This window comes from Syngnathus scovelli, chromosome 20, assembly GCF_024217435.2.
Source record: "Syngnathus scovelli strain Florida chromosome 20, RoL_Ssco_1.2, whole genome shotgun sequence".
In the NCBI taxonomy this organism is placed as follows: Eukaryota; Metazoa; Chordata; class Actinopteri; order Syngnathiformes; family Syngnathidae; genus Syngnathus; species Syngnathus scovelli.
The window spans coordinates 6,221,152-6,241,969 of NC_090866.1; the positions used below are offsets into that span (position 1 = coordinate 6,221,152).

The 20,818-nt window shown below is 43.8% G+C and overlaps 1 protein-coding gene across 3 annotated transcripts; it reads left to right on the top strand.

The window, feature by feature from the left end:
* Nucleotides 1–2,208: 2,208 nt before the first annotated feature.
* On the top strand, nt 2,209–17,843 carry slc24a4b (solute carrier family 24 member 4b). 3 transcript variants are annotated; one of them, XM_049756840.2, is made up of 17 exons: nt 2,209–2,876; nt 5,648–5,755; nt 9,214–9,290; nt 10,802–10,876; nt 10,964–11,048; nt 11,133–11,236; nt 11,323–11,397; nt 11,491–11,516; nt 11,823–11,876; nt 12,932–13,077; nt 13,945–14,114; nt 14,182–14,317; nt 14,391–14,557; nt 14,642–14,756; nt 14,836–14,948; nt 15,054–15,119; nt 15,511–17,843. In XM_049756840.2, exons 1-17 carry the CDS (start codon nt 2,714–2,716, stop codon nt 15,658–15,660), a joined length of 1,830 nt encoding a protein of 609 aa, XP_049612797.1. In that variant the 5' UTR covers nt 2,209–2,713; the 3' UTR covers nt 15,661–17,843. The 3 variants fall into 3 exon arrangements, with proteins under 3 accessions (XP_049612797.1, XP_049612796.1, XP_049612798.1); XM_049756839.2 differs by having other exon boundaries at nt 2,210–2,876; nt 14,176–14,317; XM_049756841.2 differs by having other exon boundaries at nt 2,213–2,876; nt 12,932–13,023; nt 14,176–14,317.
* The last annotated feature ends 2,975 nt before the right edge of the window (nt 17,844–20,818 follow it).

Genomic DNA, 20,818 nt, shown 5'->3' on the forward strand with positions numbered 1-20,818 from the left:
TATATACTGGCTACTTTTATTGCTTTTAGAGCACAGGTGTCTAACTCAAGGCCCGGGGGGCTAGATACGGCCCGCCACATCATTTTATGTGGCCCGCGAAGACAAATTGTGCATCGAATTCGTGTGTCATTACTAGAATTGCAAATTGTCTTCACTTTTAATAATATCTTTGTTTTTAAATATTTGATCAGTTTTTACTCGTCTGATTTGAAAACAAGTTATTTGTCAGTTTGTTTTGTAGCTTTTACTGTATATAATATGAGGTGCTCATACATTTATTTGGGTTGACAGTCATAATGGCCCTCCGATAGAGGCTATGACTCCAATGCGGCCCGCAAAAAAAAATGAGTTTGACACCCCTGTTTTAGAGGATCAATTAAATTAGATTGAATTTTTTATAACAATATATAAATATATTAAGAATTAGCATGGAAAGCCCACTTAAATGAGACCTTTGGCGTCTATATCCGTCAATGGCAGTGAATGAGTTTAAAAAAAAAAATGATAGGGACTTTTCATGAAATGTAAGTGAATCATCGCCATGGATTTGGAATAAAAACAGCACTAGGAGTCTTGTGGCAATTGTTGCGCACAACTCACACCCTTGACATCACGCTATTAGTCGACACGTAATGTGAAAATACGATTCATGCTTGGCATTTAAACCAAACAACACATTTATACAGATTTACCACTCCCTTTTTCTACATCATCCTATGTTGGAACGCTAAAATTGGGGCAAGTTAGCGTCCACTTGGAAGGTGCAAGAAAGCAAAGGAAGCTTCGTGTTTGATCAAAAAGGCGAGTGTAAAGTCGTGGCTAAATCTCTGTAAGCGGGCCCTGGCATTGGCTCCCAATTGCCTGCCTGCCTTGCCTGCTGTGTGGGCAAGGGCCCGGAAGGGATTTAATCTCATGGCTTGGATGGAGTCACACATGTTGATGGGCATTTGTGTGTATACTGTACACGCATGCAGAGGCTGAAGGATAAAGGCAAGACTTGCTGAGACATCCAAAAAAAAAAAAAAATGGCCCGATGCGAAGCCATGCTTAATAGCAGCCGTCACAGAATGTCTCGCATGCTTCTTGGAGATGCTTTGTGCTGTTATTTTTTTTTTTTTCTATTTGGAGGTCTGCCTGATACCATCCTGACAGGGCCGGTCTCGAGCTTATGTAATCTTTTCGTCTGCAGGAGATTGCACTGCACAGACTTTTTACCTTTATTGCCGCAGTTTTTTTTTTTTTTAAAGGGGGCAGCAGCAGCAAAGGGGCAGAGTTGATATTATCGAGTGACTCAAACTGGTTGTAGATTTCTATTTGTTATTTTTATTTGTTATTATTTTCTTGACTGTTTCTTTTGAGTTATTGCAAAGCGTCCTTCGGTGTCGATTGAGAGAGACTAATAGATCGCTCGTCCATAGATTGAGGAGGGGGTGTAATACTTTCTTTCCCCAGGGCACTGGCAACTCGTGCTATGCCACTGGAGGAAGAAATTACCGTCTGGTGGTTGGCTGAGGATCTCTGACCTGCACATATTGAGCCTGATATCAAAAATGCGGATAGCAGGTGACTTGAAGGCCATTTATTTAGTTATTGGTAGATGAAGTCAAGACCTAAGAATTATTGGCTGTGGTTTCATAACACCGTATTGAACATTTTGCTAGTCACATGCAGTGGCGACTGTGTAGGTAGGTGGATTCAGTCATAAATATAAATGTCATAAATAAATAAAAATGTAAATAAATAAATAAATAAATAAATAAATAAATAAATAAATAAATATGTATAAATTAATAAATATTTATAAATAAATAAATACATATATGAATAAATAAATATTCATAAATAAATAAATAAATGGAATAAATTGGTTCACTTCGAATTCTATAATTTAGTATTGGCAAATTTATGCATAATATTTGTTCTCAGATATATGTGACACAATTTGTTGGCTAGACTCATTGCGTATTTGGTTTCATGACACAGCATTGAATGATTTGCACGAATCGTCGTACAAGGGGCGTTGATTACTGCGTGCAAAATAACGTGACAACTGATTGACGAGTTGTTGTCAATATAGTGGCCGATGGAGGAGCTGCACTGTCTCATTGAGATTGGTTGGGGGGGGGGGAGGAGGATGAAGGTCGGCCGGGTAGGAGGAGGAGGGCAGTGCCATGGGGAGGAATCCATGAGGAGGGAGGAGTTTTACTCTGCTGCACGGCCACGATCGCTGGCAGAATGTGACAATTAACCTCCACGCACGCGCACGCACGCACGCACGCTCAGAGCATCAGGCGCAGGTGCGACTCGCTCCCCACGCAGCTGAGCGACGCTCTGTTGATGACGGGACGTTGATGCCTTTGGAGGCAAAAACGTCAAACTCCCGCGAGGAGAAGAGAGGATAGCGTTTTTTTTTATTTTTTTTATTTTTTGCTGTTTAGTATGTTTTTTTTGGTTTAACCTTACCCCCTTCGCCACTCCACTCCTCTCCACGGGACAACATGCACGCCGGAGTGCTTTTCTTATTCTCTCACCAAATTGAATCGTAGTGCAACTGGAATGAGGACCGCGTCTCAGCTTGGGTTCCTTGTGAAATAATTAAAAAAAAAGAATCATAATAATAACGGCGCTTTTCTGCAGCGAATTTCAAGGACGGCGACCAATAAAATAAATAAATTAGGGCAATAAAAGTGGCCGAGGAGAGAAGGAAGGAACCATGGAGCGGGACGACACCGTGAAGGCGCCTAAGAAGAAGAAGAGCATCATGGCGAAGATGTTTAAAGTTCGCAAGAGGAGAGAGATGCTGTTTGTACAGGTGTGCTTCATCTGCAGTGCTCTCTTAGTAGCGTGGACCATGTCGGCGCTTTTGACCAAAACAGGTGAGTACGTGGATGACGTTCACCCACGAAATAACACACGATATCTGCATTACAATCACGCACTGCAACAATGTGATCATCTAGCGGCGATATCAAGGGTACGTGAATGCAACGTCGGTGCATTTCACCTCATATTTGCTGTTCTACTAAAACCACCCAACTATAGAACGTGGGCTATACGTGATCATTGAACTCCACGACGAGCGAGAGCCTCATACGATGTGGCTCCCTATTGCCGCAGTGTGCGCGCCGTGGCAGCTGCACATTTTTAACTTGGAGAGAAAGGCACGCTCGCCTCATGCACACACACGACGGCGGCACCGGGAATGTGTTTGATTTGTCGTTTTTTTTTTTTTGCAGCACGATCCGCTGTAGCTGTGCACCATGGTCAACCCCCCCCCCCCCCCACACACACACACACAAATCATGCATGATGATTGAGTAATAATTTAGTTTTTTTGCTGTGTAATTTAGAAGAGCAGTCATGTGTGCTGCGTGTGATTTCCCCCACGCATCCCTCACTCTCCAAACATGACCCCCCCCCCCCTCTCCTCATGTCAAAAGTCTTCCCTTTAGGCTTGCGCAAACAGTGACATGCAGAGCATCCCAAACGCAGCATCACAGCCGTTATGTAATCCAACCACCAACCTTGGATTTTTTAGTTTGAGTATTCCACAAAAAACAGGAATCGGAGGTCAACTGGTGTACATTGTGATTTGACAATGTGTCATATGCTCTCATGGCAAGATGTGACCAGAATTTTGAAAGGGGGGAAAAAATGGATATAAATATAATTGGAGATTTCGCAGACAGTTGAGCCTTGCAAATTTTTAGGTCAATTCTTTTTGTTTTTGAATTTAAACTGTTTTGTGAAAAACACATTTACGCTGGACTAACTTTTGTTAACCATTTTATTCAATTTTTATTCCGGTAATCCATAAATTGCCTACACATTTTTTTTTTTTAAATCATAGTAGAGCCCGTCTTTGCTCATGAGACAATGACAGAAGATAATAGTGAAAATCTGCAGATTACATACTGTACAATATATGCCCCAAATGACTACTTTTGTCTAAATGGAGCTCTTCATCTCATTGGAGCACCAAGATTCTACCAGATGGCACCAAACTTGTCCATCATACAACAATGACCACGTTTCCGCTTCTAAATCCAACAGTTGGTTAAATAAAATGTATTTCTATGACACTTTTATTGCTTAAGAACTCCCTTCCCTCAAATGTAACCCACAGCTGTCATCTGACAGCGACCCCATCTCAAATGTATCGAATTTTTGTCACTGCTGTCGCTAATGTAGTCCACACACACATGCTTAGAGTGCTTCTCACATTAAGCTCTTCTTTTTTTTTTTTTTTTGACCCTGTCGTGGGATCTGTCCATCTGCACCCACTTAGTCTCCAATGAGGGCTGCAGATAGCATCAGCAAATTTGTCTCGTTGTACAGTAGATCGCCGAGATTCACCGGGAGTTTCATTAATTACATAAAAAAAAAAACAAGAGGCTTAAATGATTACTCTGCAATGATATCATACATGCGAGTGCAAAGCGCTCTTTTTTTTTTTTTTTTTTTTTGCGCTAGCTAAAGTGGGTTTGTCCCTATATGTATACACGTGCGTTGCTAATGGCTTGCTTTAATCAAGCGTGCCCGACCTATGCAGTCACACCGGAACTATTTTAAAGAAGCCCCGTGAATTATCCATCTGTAGTTCCACAATAACTGAGAACATGAGAAATCCCCCTCTGAACTCATGAGACCTGCCATAATCAGATGTAATTGAATAGATTTTTCAGACAAAGGGGTGGGGTCAAGGCAGATGGTGAACAAGAAAGTGTCATGTGGCAGGAAAAACTTGTTTGACTGCGTCTGATTCATAGCGGCGTGTTGATTTTCCGAATATTCCAGATGGATGAGATTTGATGCACCTCTCCTGGGTCAGAGATGTGACATGCCATCATACATGCTGATCCTTAAAGTGGATGTGATGGACGAAGCTTTTTAAGAATCAATTCAGGGCTTGCACAGTTTGAGTGTTTGTGTCTTTTTTTTTTTTTTTTGTCAGGCTACTGAAGCCGAACGTGTTCACAGCCCAGCAAGATTGATGGACGCATGTTTGTCCTTGCTTCTTTTCCCCCTGCTGGGTTGATTGAACAGAGCTGGAGGATGTCCTCGGCAACGGACCGAATCGGCACGACACTGCTGTAGCCTAGCATGCCCGGTTTCTTGGCTACGCATGCTAATATTTGCTTATTTAACTCGATTCCAACACGAGCCAAATTTCGAATGGGTTCCTTTCATTTTGATCCAATCCAGATTTCTCTCCGTTTTGTTTTATGCGTTACTTCCTCAGATGCGGCTCGAAGGAAGTTTTGCCTTCAGTGTCCATCACATGGTTAAAAGCACCGATTATAAGCGTGTCTTGTGAGTGGACTTTCACAACCACAATCTGCGTGACCTCACAAGCAGAAGTCGGGCTGACTGACTGCTCGGTGGCCCGATTTGCACGCTCTTGCGCGGCAGTAATTAGGCGCTTGCGTCACCCTGATCGACTCATCGTTTTGCACACACAAAAAAAATGTTTTATCATCTTGCCCGAGGCCTTGTGTCATTTGTGTGGCTACAAATTTGGGGGAAAAAAAATAGCAAACACATCTGGGCTGACCGGTATAATTTTTTTACATAAGATATGTTTGGCCTCATTACAGAGGCTTAAGAGTTTGATGAAAAAACATTTTTTTGGATGTCTTCTCTGCAGGACACGGGATGCTAATGGATGACCGTCTGGACTCAGAGCGCTGGGGGAGGCGGCTAATGGCGTCATCATCCCAAAATGAAACAGAGCCCATGAACTGCTCAGCACCAGGTAAAGCGGCCAATTGTCTTTGTTTTTGAAAAGGCCCGGTCTTGTTGTCATGCCGCTTTTAGCCCGAACAAGAGCACGACTCTTCAAAAGAAAACTAACGGTGCTGCCTGATCACTAGCAGCACCCCTCGAGAGCCAAATAAGCAAAAATGAATGTTTGTTACCTCTGAATTGTTCGAAAATATAAATCACGCGCAAATTGTGATGAAGGATTTCCGTATATGGAGCCGAGCTCTTGAATGAAAAGAAAAAAACCAAAACATCATAAAGTAGCATTAATTTTGTGTATGGCAATGAATGTTCCATTTTGGAAGACATCACAATGATTCATTACGGCCTGCGGCGGTTCTTCCAGACTTAATCGTCTAAAGAGTCTTTTCGAGCAACATCAAGTCGTTCTTTATCCAAATGGGGTGCATGTCACTTTCAGAATTTGTTTTGTTTGCGTTTTATACAGAATGCAGGTCAGCATGGCGCAGACAAAGTGCCACAAGCTGCTCAGTGGGGCCTGAAAGTTATTATTATTTATTATTATTAGAATTATTAAAATGAAACCCAATTATTAAACACAGCCCAACCCGGTTTTACAACACTAATAAAACATGTGACTGTTCTTTGTTGCGACGTAAAAGTAGCCGCCGGCCGAATTAATGACTGGAACACAATCCTGGAAAATGTCTTCAAAAGAAGCGTAATCCTTAAAGATTACCATTCCTCCCCCCTCCCTTTTTTTATAAAAAGTCCCCTGGTGCACCAGACTGAACTTTACGCTCCGCTCATTAACTTGAAAAACTTTAAAACCCGACTCCCAAATCCGTTGCACCGCTCTGCTTTGTGTGAGTCAGTCATATGACTCGTATCATTTCAGAAATAATCGTGCATTGCTTTGTCCCAAAACAGATTGGTTTGTTCTGACCACTTGTGGAGCACATGATTCACTCCGATTGTTCTAGCAATTTATCGTTCCTGCTAGCAACACTCTAACAAGTCGCATATCTCGGCATCCCTTGCGGCCCATTTTCTCCAACACACTTTTTGTTTGTTTTATCTTCCTTCTGTTCTCGGTGTCGCAAATGATTTGCACAATCCACAAAAACATGTCTACTCCACAATGGACCGAGTGCCAGGTGGAAATGGACAGAGAAGGATCACTTTATTGATTGATTTTTGTAAAGCAGTATATCATGTTAGTTTAACAATTATGACATTTCGAAACAGAGATGCCATCAAGTGTCATACTTGGTTGCAACCAACAGAGGTGCTGTTTTGGGTCAAAAGAACATCAGCAATAGGGTCATCGTTGTTCTGCTCAATACGACACTTGCCTGGAAGCAGGAGTTCAGAACATTCATCCCTTGCAGAAACTCGGTGTGGCTCGCATAACAAAGAGCGCTCTAAAGCAAAACTATTTTGGGAGCGCTACAAAAAAATGAAGAATCACATGCATATGAGAATCCCCGCCTCCCACCTTCTTCTCACTTTTGAATGTCATTTCACAACAGTGAACCTTCTGGTCCAAACGCCACCTAACAGGCCTTAACTATGTGCACATTTGTGGGTTCGTGCGGAATGCCGTGTAAGTTTAGGGCTTAAACGAACATGTGAGCACCGCTCCACATGTGATTATGAGCATGTGGATGAGCCACCGAGAGAAGAGGACAATATCACGTATGCATTCATGCTATATCGTCCACCGTGCAGATTGCATTTTGTTGCGCGCTAGCAGCAGCTGATTGTATAATTGGACATTAATGACGCGGAAGAATCGACATTTTGTAATCTCTCGGGTGTTGCTGCATTCTGGTACGCTTATCCGGATGTGGCAGTGAGGCGGTGTCAGAAACATTGCACGCTTTACAGAGTTGCCTTGTGTAGTGTATACAAAGGACTTGAGCGCAGTCTCGAGAAGAAAAGACATCACGAGAGGCTTCTATTATGTAACGCGCCCTCCGTTGTCTGCTATATTACAAGATTTGGAACAAATGAGTGCCCGTGGCTGCTTTGCTTTGTCTTTGGCGCCGCATCATCACACTGTGAGCGGCGTTCGGAATTGTGACAACGTTAACGTTTGACATTTTGTGGAAACTGGTGACATTTCACCGCTTGTCTCCCAATAGCTTAACTTTTTTTTATTTTTTAGACTAAATAAAAACAATTAGTCCAAACTATCCTCAGGGAGGAAAAAAAAAAGTAATTTTAAGGAACAAGTGAAGAACAATGTCGTCCTTAGCGTAAAATCCGCAAACTGTGTGGTTGTCTAATGAGCTGATAAAAGGAGCCACTGGAAAAAAAAAAGTTATTTCTTGCATAAGCAGCCCAGAAAGATGTCAGAGAATGTGGGAGTTTATTTTTAGATTTGTAGCTTCACAAGGTGACTTTTAGATCTTTTTTGTCCTTCTGGCCTCTCCATTGTTTTCAAATGTCATAAACACCAGTATTGAGGTTATTAGTTCTTCCAAATTATTTAATTAAATAAAATTATTGTGTGCAGGACTAAGTACATATAATTTAAAACTCTGTCAATGTGTTATTTTCCTCAGCAAAGTGACTTTTGCTGTCCAATGTCAGTGTGGACCTATTTAAAGGCGTCATTTGAGAAGCGTCATGAAAGTCGGCCCGGTCCTCTCATGCTCGTCCGTCCTTGGGTGGCGGAGGAAAAAACAAAACAAAACAGCAACGTGTTTGTGTCCGAGCGAGAGGTGTCCAGTCAGGTGTCAATGCGACCCGGGAGGTGACCACTGCTGACCTTAAAACACAATTAATGACATGCTGTTTTGGTTCTACAGGAAAGAAAATGTGTTTTATTTCATGTTCCGGTTCAGTCATGTGTGCGCACATCACAGAATACAAAATATATATCCACAGTGAGGTTAGAACAGATGCAAGTCTCAGGTGAGCCCCTGTTCCACTTCATGAGTCCATATGTGACCACAGCCCAGAACTTGCCTTTATTTACTTTATTTCATAATCACAACACAGAAACAATTTGCGTCGCATTTGCTTATTGACGCTTGGCGTGAAGTCGCTGCGTTGAGCAATATACGTATGTGTAAGCGGGCGTAACGGAGCAAACAGCCGGGCCTGCAACCCTCACAGATGCTGCACGCGTCCCAGAAGAGAGCAAGCCCATTTCTGTCAGCCACCAGGTCAACTGTTGAGTTCACATGATGGATGAAGCTTCACCCTGGGAGCTTTTTTTTTTTTTTTTTAATCATTGCAAATACGGTGGAACCTCCAAAAGTTGTAAAATTCCGAAAGCTAAATTCATCATTGTGGTCTAAGATGGTGGTGAGGTCATGAAGGCCGTTCACAAGGTCATACAGCTAGTTTGGGGAGTGGCGGGAAAAGGGAGGAAGAGGAGCAGGGTGATGATGATGATGATGGCGGAGGCGGACACGCTGTGCCTCGCTGTCACGCCGCATGTTGACTGTGACATTTCCTCGCTCTCTCTCTCTTCAGCAATCCACGAGTTCCCCGATGACCTTTTCACCAACAATGAACGAAAGAGCGGTGCCATCCTTCTGCACATTACGGCGGTAAGAGACGCCATCTTTTGAACTTCCATTGTGCGCCTGCGTCCGTCGCAGCAAAAACTTTATCATGAGAAAAACTCGTTTTATGAAACTGTTGGAAGTTTTCCTGTCAAGAGATGAGGCCAATAATTTAATTATTTTTCCCCCTCCAAGAGAAATGTCTGTTGGAATCATTTTTGGCAAACCAGCGCTTGCAGCAGTAAAGTCCAAGCCACTGATGCAGGCCATAAATTGTACATGCTACTAATGTACAGCGTGCGAGCTAGCGAGAGCTATCAAATATTAATTTGACATTCCGCAGTGTTGGAAATGAAGTCATCCTAAATATTCATTAAGTATTTAAAGCAATTCTCATGATGATGATCACATTGCGATGAATATAAAGATGACTCCTGTCATGTACCATATTTGGAGTGTAATACGGTTTCTATTTTAATAGATGAATAAAAAGTGTATTTTTTTTCATTGTGAATGTCTCACCGCAGTCCTTAAAACCAAAAAAAATTCCCTGATAGGGAAATAATGTGCCTCTTATTTCAATTTCCTCACAAATTTACTTGATCCCATTTATTTGAATGCATCGTAACAGGTGGATACAGTGGTTAATTCCATCTTGCGCCATCTAGCGGTGATAGATGGAGATGTTCTGTTTTTTTATTATAAATCGCTGGCATAGATAGATGACTTTTATTGGAGATAAATAATTTCGGAGCAAGTAAGTGCACAGTAATTGGGATTTTCTAGGAAATAGCATGACTGTGTAGGCGTCCCATCTTTTGAACTTTTATACACTCAGCCTTGACTACAATCAAAGCATGTTTTAGGTTGCAGCGGAGGAGTAATATAATAATGTTGCTACCTCGCACTAATGGCACTTAACCACTCAAGCGGAGGCGTAAAGTCCCGTTACTGCAGTGAAAACACAGATGGGCTCTGATAAAGTCAAAATAAAAGCAAACATAAGCGTCAGTTGTGCAGGTTAGTCTGAAAAAGACAAATCCCTAACATTGAAAACTGTGCAATATTTATTATATGCATTGTGTCATCCTCTTCAACTACGTGTCTGACTTCACTGTTCATTATTAAAAGATGATTTTCAAGATGGCGCTGCAGTGCGCCATACTTTGCTTCCACTCACCTCCGTTGACATAACTCGAGTTTACCTTGTCAGCTCTGCTGTGCCTGCGCTGCCCCCTGTGGATAGCATAGAGCATAGCAGATAGCACAAACTGCATGGGCTCTCCTCTCACACCTGATCAATAATTTATATATTAGACTTGGGCTACTAAAATAGGCCGCTTGCATGCTTCCCTACCAAAGCCTCCTGGGAGCGCGAGCACGAAACATTCCCTTCGGGGCCCTTACTTTGCAAAAAGGGGGAGCTCATTTTGAATGGGATGCAAATGATGAATTCAAGGTTGTCCTCCATCTTTGATTTATGTGGCGCCTGTCATGTTTTTAATCTCAAGGCCTTGTGTAAGAAATGTGGATGTCCTTCATTTTAATGAACGCAGGCCATCTACATGTTCCTGGCCCTCGCCATCACGTGTGATGAATACTTTGTGACGTCACTGGAGAAGATATGCGAGGTATTTTCGGGTGACTCGAAAGGGTTTGGTTGATGGCTGCCATTTTGTTTTTCTTGTCACGTGACGCTTTGTGCTCCGTTCGTGCAGAAACTACATCTGAGTGAAGACGTTGCCGGCGCCACCTTCATGGCAGCTGGCAGCTCTGCGCCTGAGCTTTTTGCCTCCGTCATCGGTAGCCGCGCACAGCCGACTAACCCAGATGGTCAGTGTCACGAGCGATTCTGATTGGCCGCCGCCGCCGCCTCCTTGTGTGCAGGTGTCTTCATCACTCACGGCGACGTGGGGGTGGGGACCATCGTGGGCTCGGCCGTCTTCAACATCCTTTGCATCATCGGAGTCTGCGGCATTTTTGCCGGGCAGGTGTGTGCGTGACAAATGGCTCCTACATGCCGTGTAAAAAAAATTTAAATAAAATACCTACATTGCGTGTTGCATGTACCTTACAGGTGGTGGTGCTGACCTGGTGGCCGGTATTTCGAGATTCCTTCTATTACATCCTGGCTGTCATCGCTCTTATTGCGGTAAGTCGGACTCGGCAATGTCATTATCACATGACAACTTTTAATGTTCTGTTTCTCCTCCCCCCCCCCCTCCAACTTCTTGGCACGTTCTAGTTCATCTATGACGAGAAGATTGTGTGGTGAGTCAAATGCTTCATCCACTTTTTCTTCATTGACAAATAGCAAGAGAAAAACCTAATTGGTGCATATTTATTATGAATCCCTCCAAATATTTGTTATTTGATTTGGTGGAAGATAATTTGAGAAAGAATAATTGGTGGAAGGTTAGGGCAGTTGTGTCCCGATTCATTATCTATTAATTGCGTATTTCAGTCTGACTCGGCCGCAGCAGTCTCCAAAAAAGCTTATTATTATTCATGACTTGAACTTGAAGTTTGTCTTTTAATTCCTATCTTATCGCCAAATCTTTTTATTTATTTTTTTAGGTGGGAGAGTTTAGTGCTGGTGGTCATGTATGTGGGATACATTCTGATCATGAAGTAAGTGCTTTGCTACATAGCAACTTTTCATTTCATCACTTTTTTATTTTTCTTGCTTCCCACCTCTTATTCAATGCGTGTGTGGTCCCACCACATGACAGCATGTCACGGTCATGGCGTGTGCGTCTGCATGTCTGGCTGCAGCTGGTAATCTGCGTTGCACTCTCAACAGCGGCTGGCTCGCTCTTTCTCACTCCCACCACAGGCTTAATCCCCCCCCCCCCCCCCCCCCCCCCCCCCCCCTGCAGCCCTAAAGAGCACCGGCTTAACCGGATCACTCCTCTCTCCTTCCTCATTCTGCAGGCAAGACACAATTTAGTGAGGGGATGCTGTTGATGCTGTCATATGGTGGTACACCCCCCCCCCCCCACCTTTCCCAAAATATCCACTGGCCATTTTGGGTTGTTCCTGTCAAAATGGAGGTTGCTTCGAGGTGTTTCCTCTTCACTTAGCACCAGAAAGAAACTGCTAAAGTCAAACTTTTTTTTTTTTTTTGGTGGGGGGGTGCGGGTGTGACACATACACACACACACACCCGCACGCGCACACACACACGCACACACTAATTAAAAAACTAGGCACGTGCAATGTTGCTTAAGGAGTCACATGAATAATTTAGTAAAATGATAATAAGGGGAAATTTGGTTCTTGTGTTCAAAGAGCTTCACACAACGACGCAGTTCGAATGACCATAGAAAGAAAATGATGTTGTCAAACCAAAGCCAAATGGATTCCCATTGCTTCATCAACCCTTTGGAGGACAGCGTGTTCTGTTAAGTCCAAACAACAGAGCAGCATTTGCCGCGTTCTTAGATAGACACTTCACATAACTTTTAAAAAAAAAAAAAGAAAAATCTTTTGACCGAACGCTGTGCAGCCAATTTCAGGCTTTGTGTACATTGTGATGCATGTTTTCCTGGAAATTAGGTCACTTCATGCTATGGATGTTAGCAGCGTAATTTTTTTTCTTTTTAGCTCATTAATAGATTTCAAACAAGTCTTTGATCTCGATTGAGTTCTCTCCACTGACCTATCCTTGTGCATCTCCTCGCTAGATTCAACTCCAGCATGCAGGCTTTCTTCGTGGGCAGCTCCAAGAAAAACGTAGCCAACGGTAACGCGGCTACCAGCAGCGAGATGGAGGACGGTAATGCGCCTTATTATTACGACGACGACCCGACGGTGCCCTTACTGGCAGCAGGTAAGGCTAACCAGACAGGCTGGGGCAACAGGAAGTGGCCCGTGAAAACCTCCTCGGAGGTCGTGTGGCTTTTAATCCCCCCCCCCCCCCCTTCTGTTCCGCTTGACAATTGCTTCATCCGATTCATTCTCTCTGCTGGTGCTGAATTCTCTCCAATGATTAGCAAACTTGCAGTCCTGTGATCCCGACGAACCGTGTCACCTTAACCGTTACTAATATACTGTCTCCGAATGACCCATGGCCCGTATAATTTTTTTATTTTTCAGTGTTTAAGCGTTGATTCAATTAGATGCTACTAAGGGTGGCGTGAGCGCAACTATGGAAGCGCGAAATGGGAATTCTCCCTGAAGTCATAGCGTGGGGAAGACAAAGGTAACTTTTGTATCACGGCTGCCGAATCGATTGGAACGTCCAATTGCCTGCTGAGGCAGGTGCTGATAATTGCCACATGGAGGTTAACTTCTTTTTACACTTGCATGACACTTAAAATGTATTTTAAAAGCAAGACATGAAGTCATTTGAAAGTTTTCACAATACAGATTTTCTTTTTTTTTTAGCCACTTCTTAGTCTGAGTGTTGTTACTGACCGATGGTTCTTTCTAACCCGCCGCCTGTCTGCTTAGCCTTACTAAACTTATTCTCACTTGTGCTGCCGTTGTGCCAACGTGTTTGTGTCGCTTAACACTTTTTTCTGCTGCTGCTGCTCCCCACTGAAGTGGTAATGATTTGTTAATATATGCGCCTTCTTGCATGTATTCGTCTAAATTAGACCAATAAGGGCGACATTAGTAAAAAATAAGAGACTATTGGTTGATGTGGGGGTGCAGAGTCCAACGTTCTTTCAATTTACGTTGTCCGTATTATTAGTGAAGCCCACCAAAGCTTACAGCCGTGGCTCGGTGGTGATGGTGGACGAGATCATGCACGCCAGCCCGTCCAAGTTGAGCTTCCCCGAAGCGGGCCTGCGGATCATGATCACCAGCCACTTTGCACCCAAGACACGCCTGCGCATGGCCAGCCGCCTCATCATCACAGAGGTACGCTTCCGGAATTGCCGTACCGGCGTGTGCTTGGGATTTAGTGTCTCTTTTGTGAAAGCGCCAGAAGTTGGTCCAGGCGGCGAACGGCGTGGAAACGCAAGTGATCGACGGCAAGATGGAGATTGAGAACGGGAACGTGCCGGAGGATAAAGCCACCGAGGAAGATGAGGAGAGCGGCATTTCCCCGTTTCATCTTCCCAGTACGCGAATGGCCATGATTGCGCTCCAGTGGAATGCAACGAGGACCGAAATGAATGTTTGTGTTGTGCACAGAGGGATGCGGCAATATTATCAAGTGGCTCATCTCATGGCCGCTGCTCCTGTTGTTGTTCTTCACCGTCCCAAACTGTGGCAAGCCGCGCTGGGAGAGATGCTTCATGCTCTCCTTTATCCTCTCAACCGTCTGGATCGCAGTCTTCTCCTACGTGATGGTCTGGATGGTAGGTTTTGCAGCGCTGTATTTTTGTAAATCAAACCCCCCAAAAAAATCCACGGGATCCATTTTGTATGCTGGCGTCTTGCAGGTGACGATAATTGGCTACACTCTTGGAATCCCTGACGTCATCATGGGTATCACCTTCCTGGCAGCGGGTACCAGCGTCCCTGACTGCATTGCCAGTCTCATCGTGGCGCGCCAAGGTCGTCCCGTCCTCCTGCTCGCTTGTCCCCTTCCATCTGTGTTGAGACTTGGCCAGACAAAGCGTGTCGTGTATTTCAGGCTTGGGAGACATGGCCGTGTCCAACACTATTGGAAGCAACGTTTTTGACATCCTAGTGGGCCTGGGCGTCCCTTGGGCAATCCAAACCATGTGTGTGGACTACGGCTCGGAGGTGATGCTTGACCCCCCCCCCCCCCCCGTTTTGTATCCCTCAACTCCACTTGCTGACTCGTAACACAATTGCGCTAAAGTGAGGCGATGATTCTGTCTGTGGCAGGTGATGATCAACAGTCGAGGACTTGTGTATTCCGTCGTGCTTTTGCTGGGATCTGTGGCCCTCACGGTGAGCTCTTGACTTAATGAAATCTTGCTGCCATTTTGAAAAAAAAGGGGCAAGTCGATCAATACGCAACAAACCTGTTTTTGTAAGATTTGGTACGCTTTGCTTACGACTCTGAACAGTATTGTTGACGTCGCCAACGGCTTGAAGCACTCGTTACCATGGCGACGGCAGAAACCAATGTTTTCCTCGTTAAAAAGCCCGTGCGCCGTCGAAATGAGTGATTTCGAAATCCCCTTATTACGCTGTGATGACTGTCGTGTAATTGGGACAAAATTGGCACTTCACACAATAAAGGATAATCATGCGGGATTATTTTTCAGGCGTCCAATAATCTGCTGCTGCCAACTGTCGTTGGGGGGGGGGTCACTGACTTGTTTTGCACCCCAAACAGGTGCTGGGCATTCACCTGAACAAGTGGCGACTGGATCTGAAGCTAGGCGTGTACGTTCTGATCCTGTACGCCGTCTTCCTGTGCTTCTCGGTCATGATCGAATACAACGTGTTCACTTTTGTCAACGTGCCCATGTGCTTTGAGGATTGACATTCGCCACGTAACAGCAGCAGCAGAAGCCAGACACCAAAAACTCCTCACAGCCCCCTCAAAGTCCCACCCTTCCCTCCAATAATACTGGACCTCTATCACTTTGAGTCTGTTTAGTCCCAAGTGTGTCCACGGGGTGGCGCGCTTGAGTCATTGTGCATCTTGTCTTCGCTCACACAGTGCCCAGTCCTTGATGCTCATTTGGAGCCTTGCCTGCTACTGCAGTGCTGTGCTGCTGTCCACCTGTCTACTGTGTCCGTCCATTTAGCATGCCTTTAGCTGTCTCAGGTGGGGGACTCCTGAATCCAATACCGCCCCCCCCCCCTTCATCGTCGCCAGGTCGTCACTATTCATGTTGACAGAATCCTCACAATGGTTTACTGAGAACTCCAGGACCCAAAGAGAAAAGCACACTTTTTTTTTTTTTGCACCCCCTTGGACGAGGGTCTTGTCCTTGGCAGCTCCCCTCCTATGGACACCAACTTGACAGCAAGAACTACAAACTTTGTCCCTGCAACCTTTTCTCACCTAACTTGATGAAAAAAAACAAAATACAATTTCAGGATTGTTTGGGAAGCAACTTTTGAGATGTTATGCAGCACTGCAACAAAAGTGAACTGTATTCATTTATTTATTTATTTATTTATTGTTTCGTTGCAAAAAATCCTTCCATCAAAAGACCGAGGGAGAGCATGTTGCCACGCAAAACAACTTTGTACGCCGACTGCTGAATAGAGATCTGAACACCCGCCGCGGGGCAGCACGCTCATTCAGCTCAACCGTCTGTAGACCAGTGAGATGATTTTTTATTTGATTTTCAACTTTTGAGACAAAGGAACTAGACCACCCCCTGACCAGTAAAGAGGGGGTGGGGGGCGGTGCCAACCACAGCCACCAGTGATCAGGGACAGCTCTTTGGTGGGGGAGGGGGGGGGCTACCGTATTGAGTTGTATGTAGATACTGCACTTTAACAGCCATCTCATTCTGAATCAACTAGTGCTTCCTTTGGTGTGTGTGTGTGTGTGTGCGCGTGTGTGTGTGATACATGAATGTGTGTGAATCTGATGAGCACACCCGCCTCTTGTCCGCAGTGCATGCTGGGATGTTAAATGCAGTGTTCCCCTTCTCCCTCAAGCACAGCGTAAAGGCCTGCTTGTGTCTGTCAGCCATCTCCATGGCAACTGCCTGGTCCAGTTTTACAAAAAAAAAATAAAAAAAATACAAATCGGCAGCTACAATGCAATTTGTTGCAAAATTGCAAGCAATGAGCCGAGCCACAGAGAATTCTGACAATAATTGGAGGGGGGGTGATATTCCTGTGCCACACATGGCGGCAGGCACTTGTATATGCAATCTCAATGTCATGATTTGTGTGTGCGTGTGTGCGTGACGTCAGGCTCCTGCCAGGTCACCATGATGATGTTGTCCGTCCAGTACTCAGTGTGAGCTCACAGGTGGTTTTTTTTCGTTTTTTTTTGTGATTGCTGTTGAACTGAGCCAAAGGATGGACACTATGCTCCCCCTGTTTTTTTTTTTTTTTTTTTTTTAACAAAGGGCCAAAAGAAGCAACATGGATCGATGTTTTTTGTTTGGGCTTTGTCACTTTAAGAGGACCTGGATGAGAGCACTTGGGGGAGAAGCAAAGTTGGACCCCGCCCCCAAAAAATGCTCATCTGTTTCAATGCTGGATGGAGGTGACCACACAGGGCCCATCTGTAGATACACTTTGGAAGCGGCAAAAAATGTGCTTTTTTTTTTTTCTTTTTCATCTTGAGGTTGCAGTTTTTTTTTTTCTTAACTTGCGTTTGTCAGCGAGTCTTTTTCTTTTTTTCTGGAGGAAGAATAGGGAAAAAAAGAATTATTTGATGCAGACTGGATGGGAGTCTGCGTGTGCTCAACTATCACGCACATGTCACGGAAAGGTGATGAAAACACGAAACGTCTCGTGTGTATTTCTTTGATTGAATGCGACCTGATGCACTGTGAGCTCAATGTGATGTGGGAGTTGTCAACAATAATAAAAAAAAGTCTATTTAATGTAAAGTTAGGTACTATTAAAAAAAATACTGTATAACTTATATGAATGTATCGTCTTGCTATACTGGACATATCCAACCAATGCATTTTACTGTAAAGCAATAATGTGAAGAAAAAAAAATAAAATGGCAAAATCGTTCCTGTACATTTAGCCTCCTGACTTTTTACAAATTCAAGTCGAACGCCGTCAATGCAGAAAATATTTATACAAAACAAAATGGAATCTTATCTTGAATATTTAAAAACACCCGAGTGACAATAAGCCAGATAACCGTTACATGAAACTCATTTCACTAGCCAGCGTGTAAGATTCGGTGGAACCGCCAGGGGGCAGTGTTGATACACGAGTCAATTGTACGTCCTCCTTATTGACGCAAACTGACACTGCATGCCTTGTGACTGTAAAACCGTGACAAAGCTATGGCTGCAACGGTTTGAACAAATGGGGAAGTGTGCGTGTGCGTGTGTGTGTGTGTGTGTGTGTGTGTGTGTGTGTGTGTGTGTGTGTGTGTGTGTGTGTGTTTATTGATGATAAAAGTGTGTATTCTTTTAATGAGAGGTACCCATTGCATGGGCCTACATGGATGCCCTGCAGCTTCCTAATGAGCACACACTGAGGAGTTCCCTAACAAGCAGCGAGAACCTGCTCCAGTGAACATGGACGCACCCGGACCTTCGTGACCACAACACTGTCATCCCACCAGAACTTGTAAATCTCTCCCCTTGACATTTTTTTTGCAAGACTGTGCCTGTTTTTTTTTTTTTTTCTGCTGCTGCTTGGGCGCGTTGCTGAGCTGAGCAGTGATGGATGTTGAGCCAACTAGGTTGGTGGTTCCGCTTCGTTGCAATTCTTGTTACATCTAGGAAAAATGGCCGAGTCAGTTCTTTTTTGTCCCCTCAGCTTGACCGATTGCCCCCGCCCTCCATGGTGGAATCAACAGCCACTTCCTGTTCATCAATAAAAATGACAATGGGAGCCAAACTAAATTAATTAGGTTAATGAACAAGTTGTGAACATTTTGTAAAAATCTAATCACATACACAGGACATTTAGTGTGTGTATAAAATTAGATACTTCTCCATCACTTCATCTCCTAGAGCGTTTGAACTTTGGGCGACCTCCCTGAAGTAGCCTTGTGGTGGGGAGGCGTTGGCCTTCTTTTAACACTCACATTCACACCTCGGGACATCTTAGACGAAAATAAAGCCAACATGCACTTTTGAGAAGATGCCGGCGTATGTGACGATAACCCACGCTTCATCTCTTCCTGCTTAATTACTTGCCCTTAGTTAGCATGACTGAAATTGTTCCGATTGCAAAGCGATTGAGTAAATTGTTCAATTAGCCAAATAGCTGCTAGTTGTCTATTTAGTGCAAATAAGTGTAAGTACTCGTTTATCGTGCACACGACGGGATTTACTCTTGATGTAATGTAGTTGTGATGTGTTTTATTGTAAGAATTCACATTTTTTTGAAATGATATGTCATTTAAAAAATAATATATATTATATAATATAATTTCATAAATATTAATATAAAAAAAGTATATATATATATATATATATATATATTTCGCTGTGCCTCTGCTGCAGGAGAAATTCTTCAAACACACATCATCACAAGCGTGCTTTCTTCTTCTGTGGTGGTGCGGCGTCACATTTAGATTCCAATCAAGCTCCAGGTCATAGACCACGTTTCTACCGGCTTAGCTCAAGAATCACGTTCAAGATTCTGCTATTGCAAGCGGCCCCCTTTGAACTCAATCACATTGGCCCACACGGTCTTAGCGGGGGTCTTTGCTAGCGATGCATGGACATAGCGTGTTGGGAACCTTACATGTGTTTCCTCACTTTGTTTTATATCTGCCGTCGAGCTGTTGCCCTCATCTTTTATCTTGCGGCTTGTTTGTCTGGAAAACTTTTTCCATCCAATTGTCTCCATACACCAAGGACATGCAGCATTGTTGTTTTAACAGGTGCTAGATGACGTTGAGCATTTTCTCTTTTTTCTAAAAGTCATCAAAGACCCATTCATCAGTTGTCTCAAAAAGGTCACCCGGAGCGATTGTCCCGGCGTGGTTGCAATAAGAGTGATATTTTATCTGCGGCGAACGACTCAGAAAACAGTCACGGCCGACATTTCCAAATGTTAAACCTGTTCAATATTTACGGTTGCAAATGCCTGCGTGAGTTGACGAAACACAATATGGCCAAGCCGGAGGCTCGTCTCAAAAGAGTGGTGGGGTCGCTTTTATTTTTGAAATCTGATACCTCCTGACTTTATAATATGATGTAAAATTGATAAGGTCCACGGACAGACTTGGGAATGCACAACTAAAGCGTTTAACACGCGTGTCGGAAACAACCGAGCAGCTGTTTTATGAGTGAGCGAGGGTGATTTGCATTTAGATTAGTGTTTCCGACCAGCGCGTGATGACACACGAGATGTTTCCTTCTGAAAGTGGGACCGTTGAAGCAAGTAAGTGGACAAAATGAGCACTAGTTAGTGCATGCCCCGCACAAAGTGGCTCCGCTCGTCTAAGTGACTTTGATTTTATTTTACAGAGGGACTTTGCACTTCTAGAGATGCCGGATCTAAGCAAGATGAAAATCCGGAATACTGAGTTTATGGATGACTCGCTTACGGGGCCTGCGAAAGGTGATCCGTTTGGCAAATGCATTATTTAACTTTTTCATTTGCTTTCCTACCTTCACTCGGACAAGATTCATTAAAACAATCGCGCCTAAACCCGACAGTGAAATCCGACAGATTACCATCAATGGTCGGCCTCAAATATCCCGAGAGACATTTTCTTAATTAAACTCGGGCTCTGGTTCTTAATTGCCTTTGAACAGATTCCATACAAACAGATTTAACAGCAGCGGGGCAAACTGCGACATAAACTGCTGGTGTGAATTAAAAGATAATAGCAACACAATTACAGTTGTTGCCGAGTTGAGACCTCGCTTTGGTGTGTAATTAAATACTTTGACAAAGCGAGATTAACTGTCACAACAGCAGACAAAATGGTGTTTGGAATAAAATCCGATGACAAAATGAAGATTGTCCAAAATATTGCTTCATTTGAAGTCAGATCGAGACAAAAGCAGTTTTGTGAA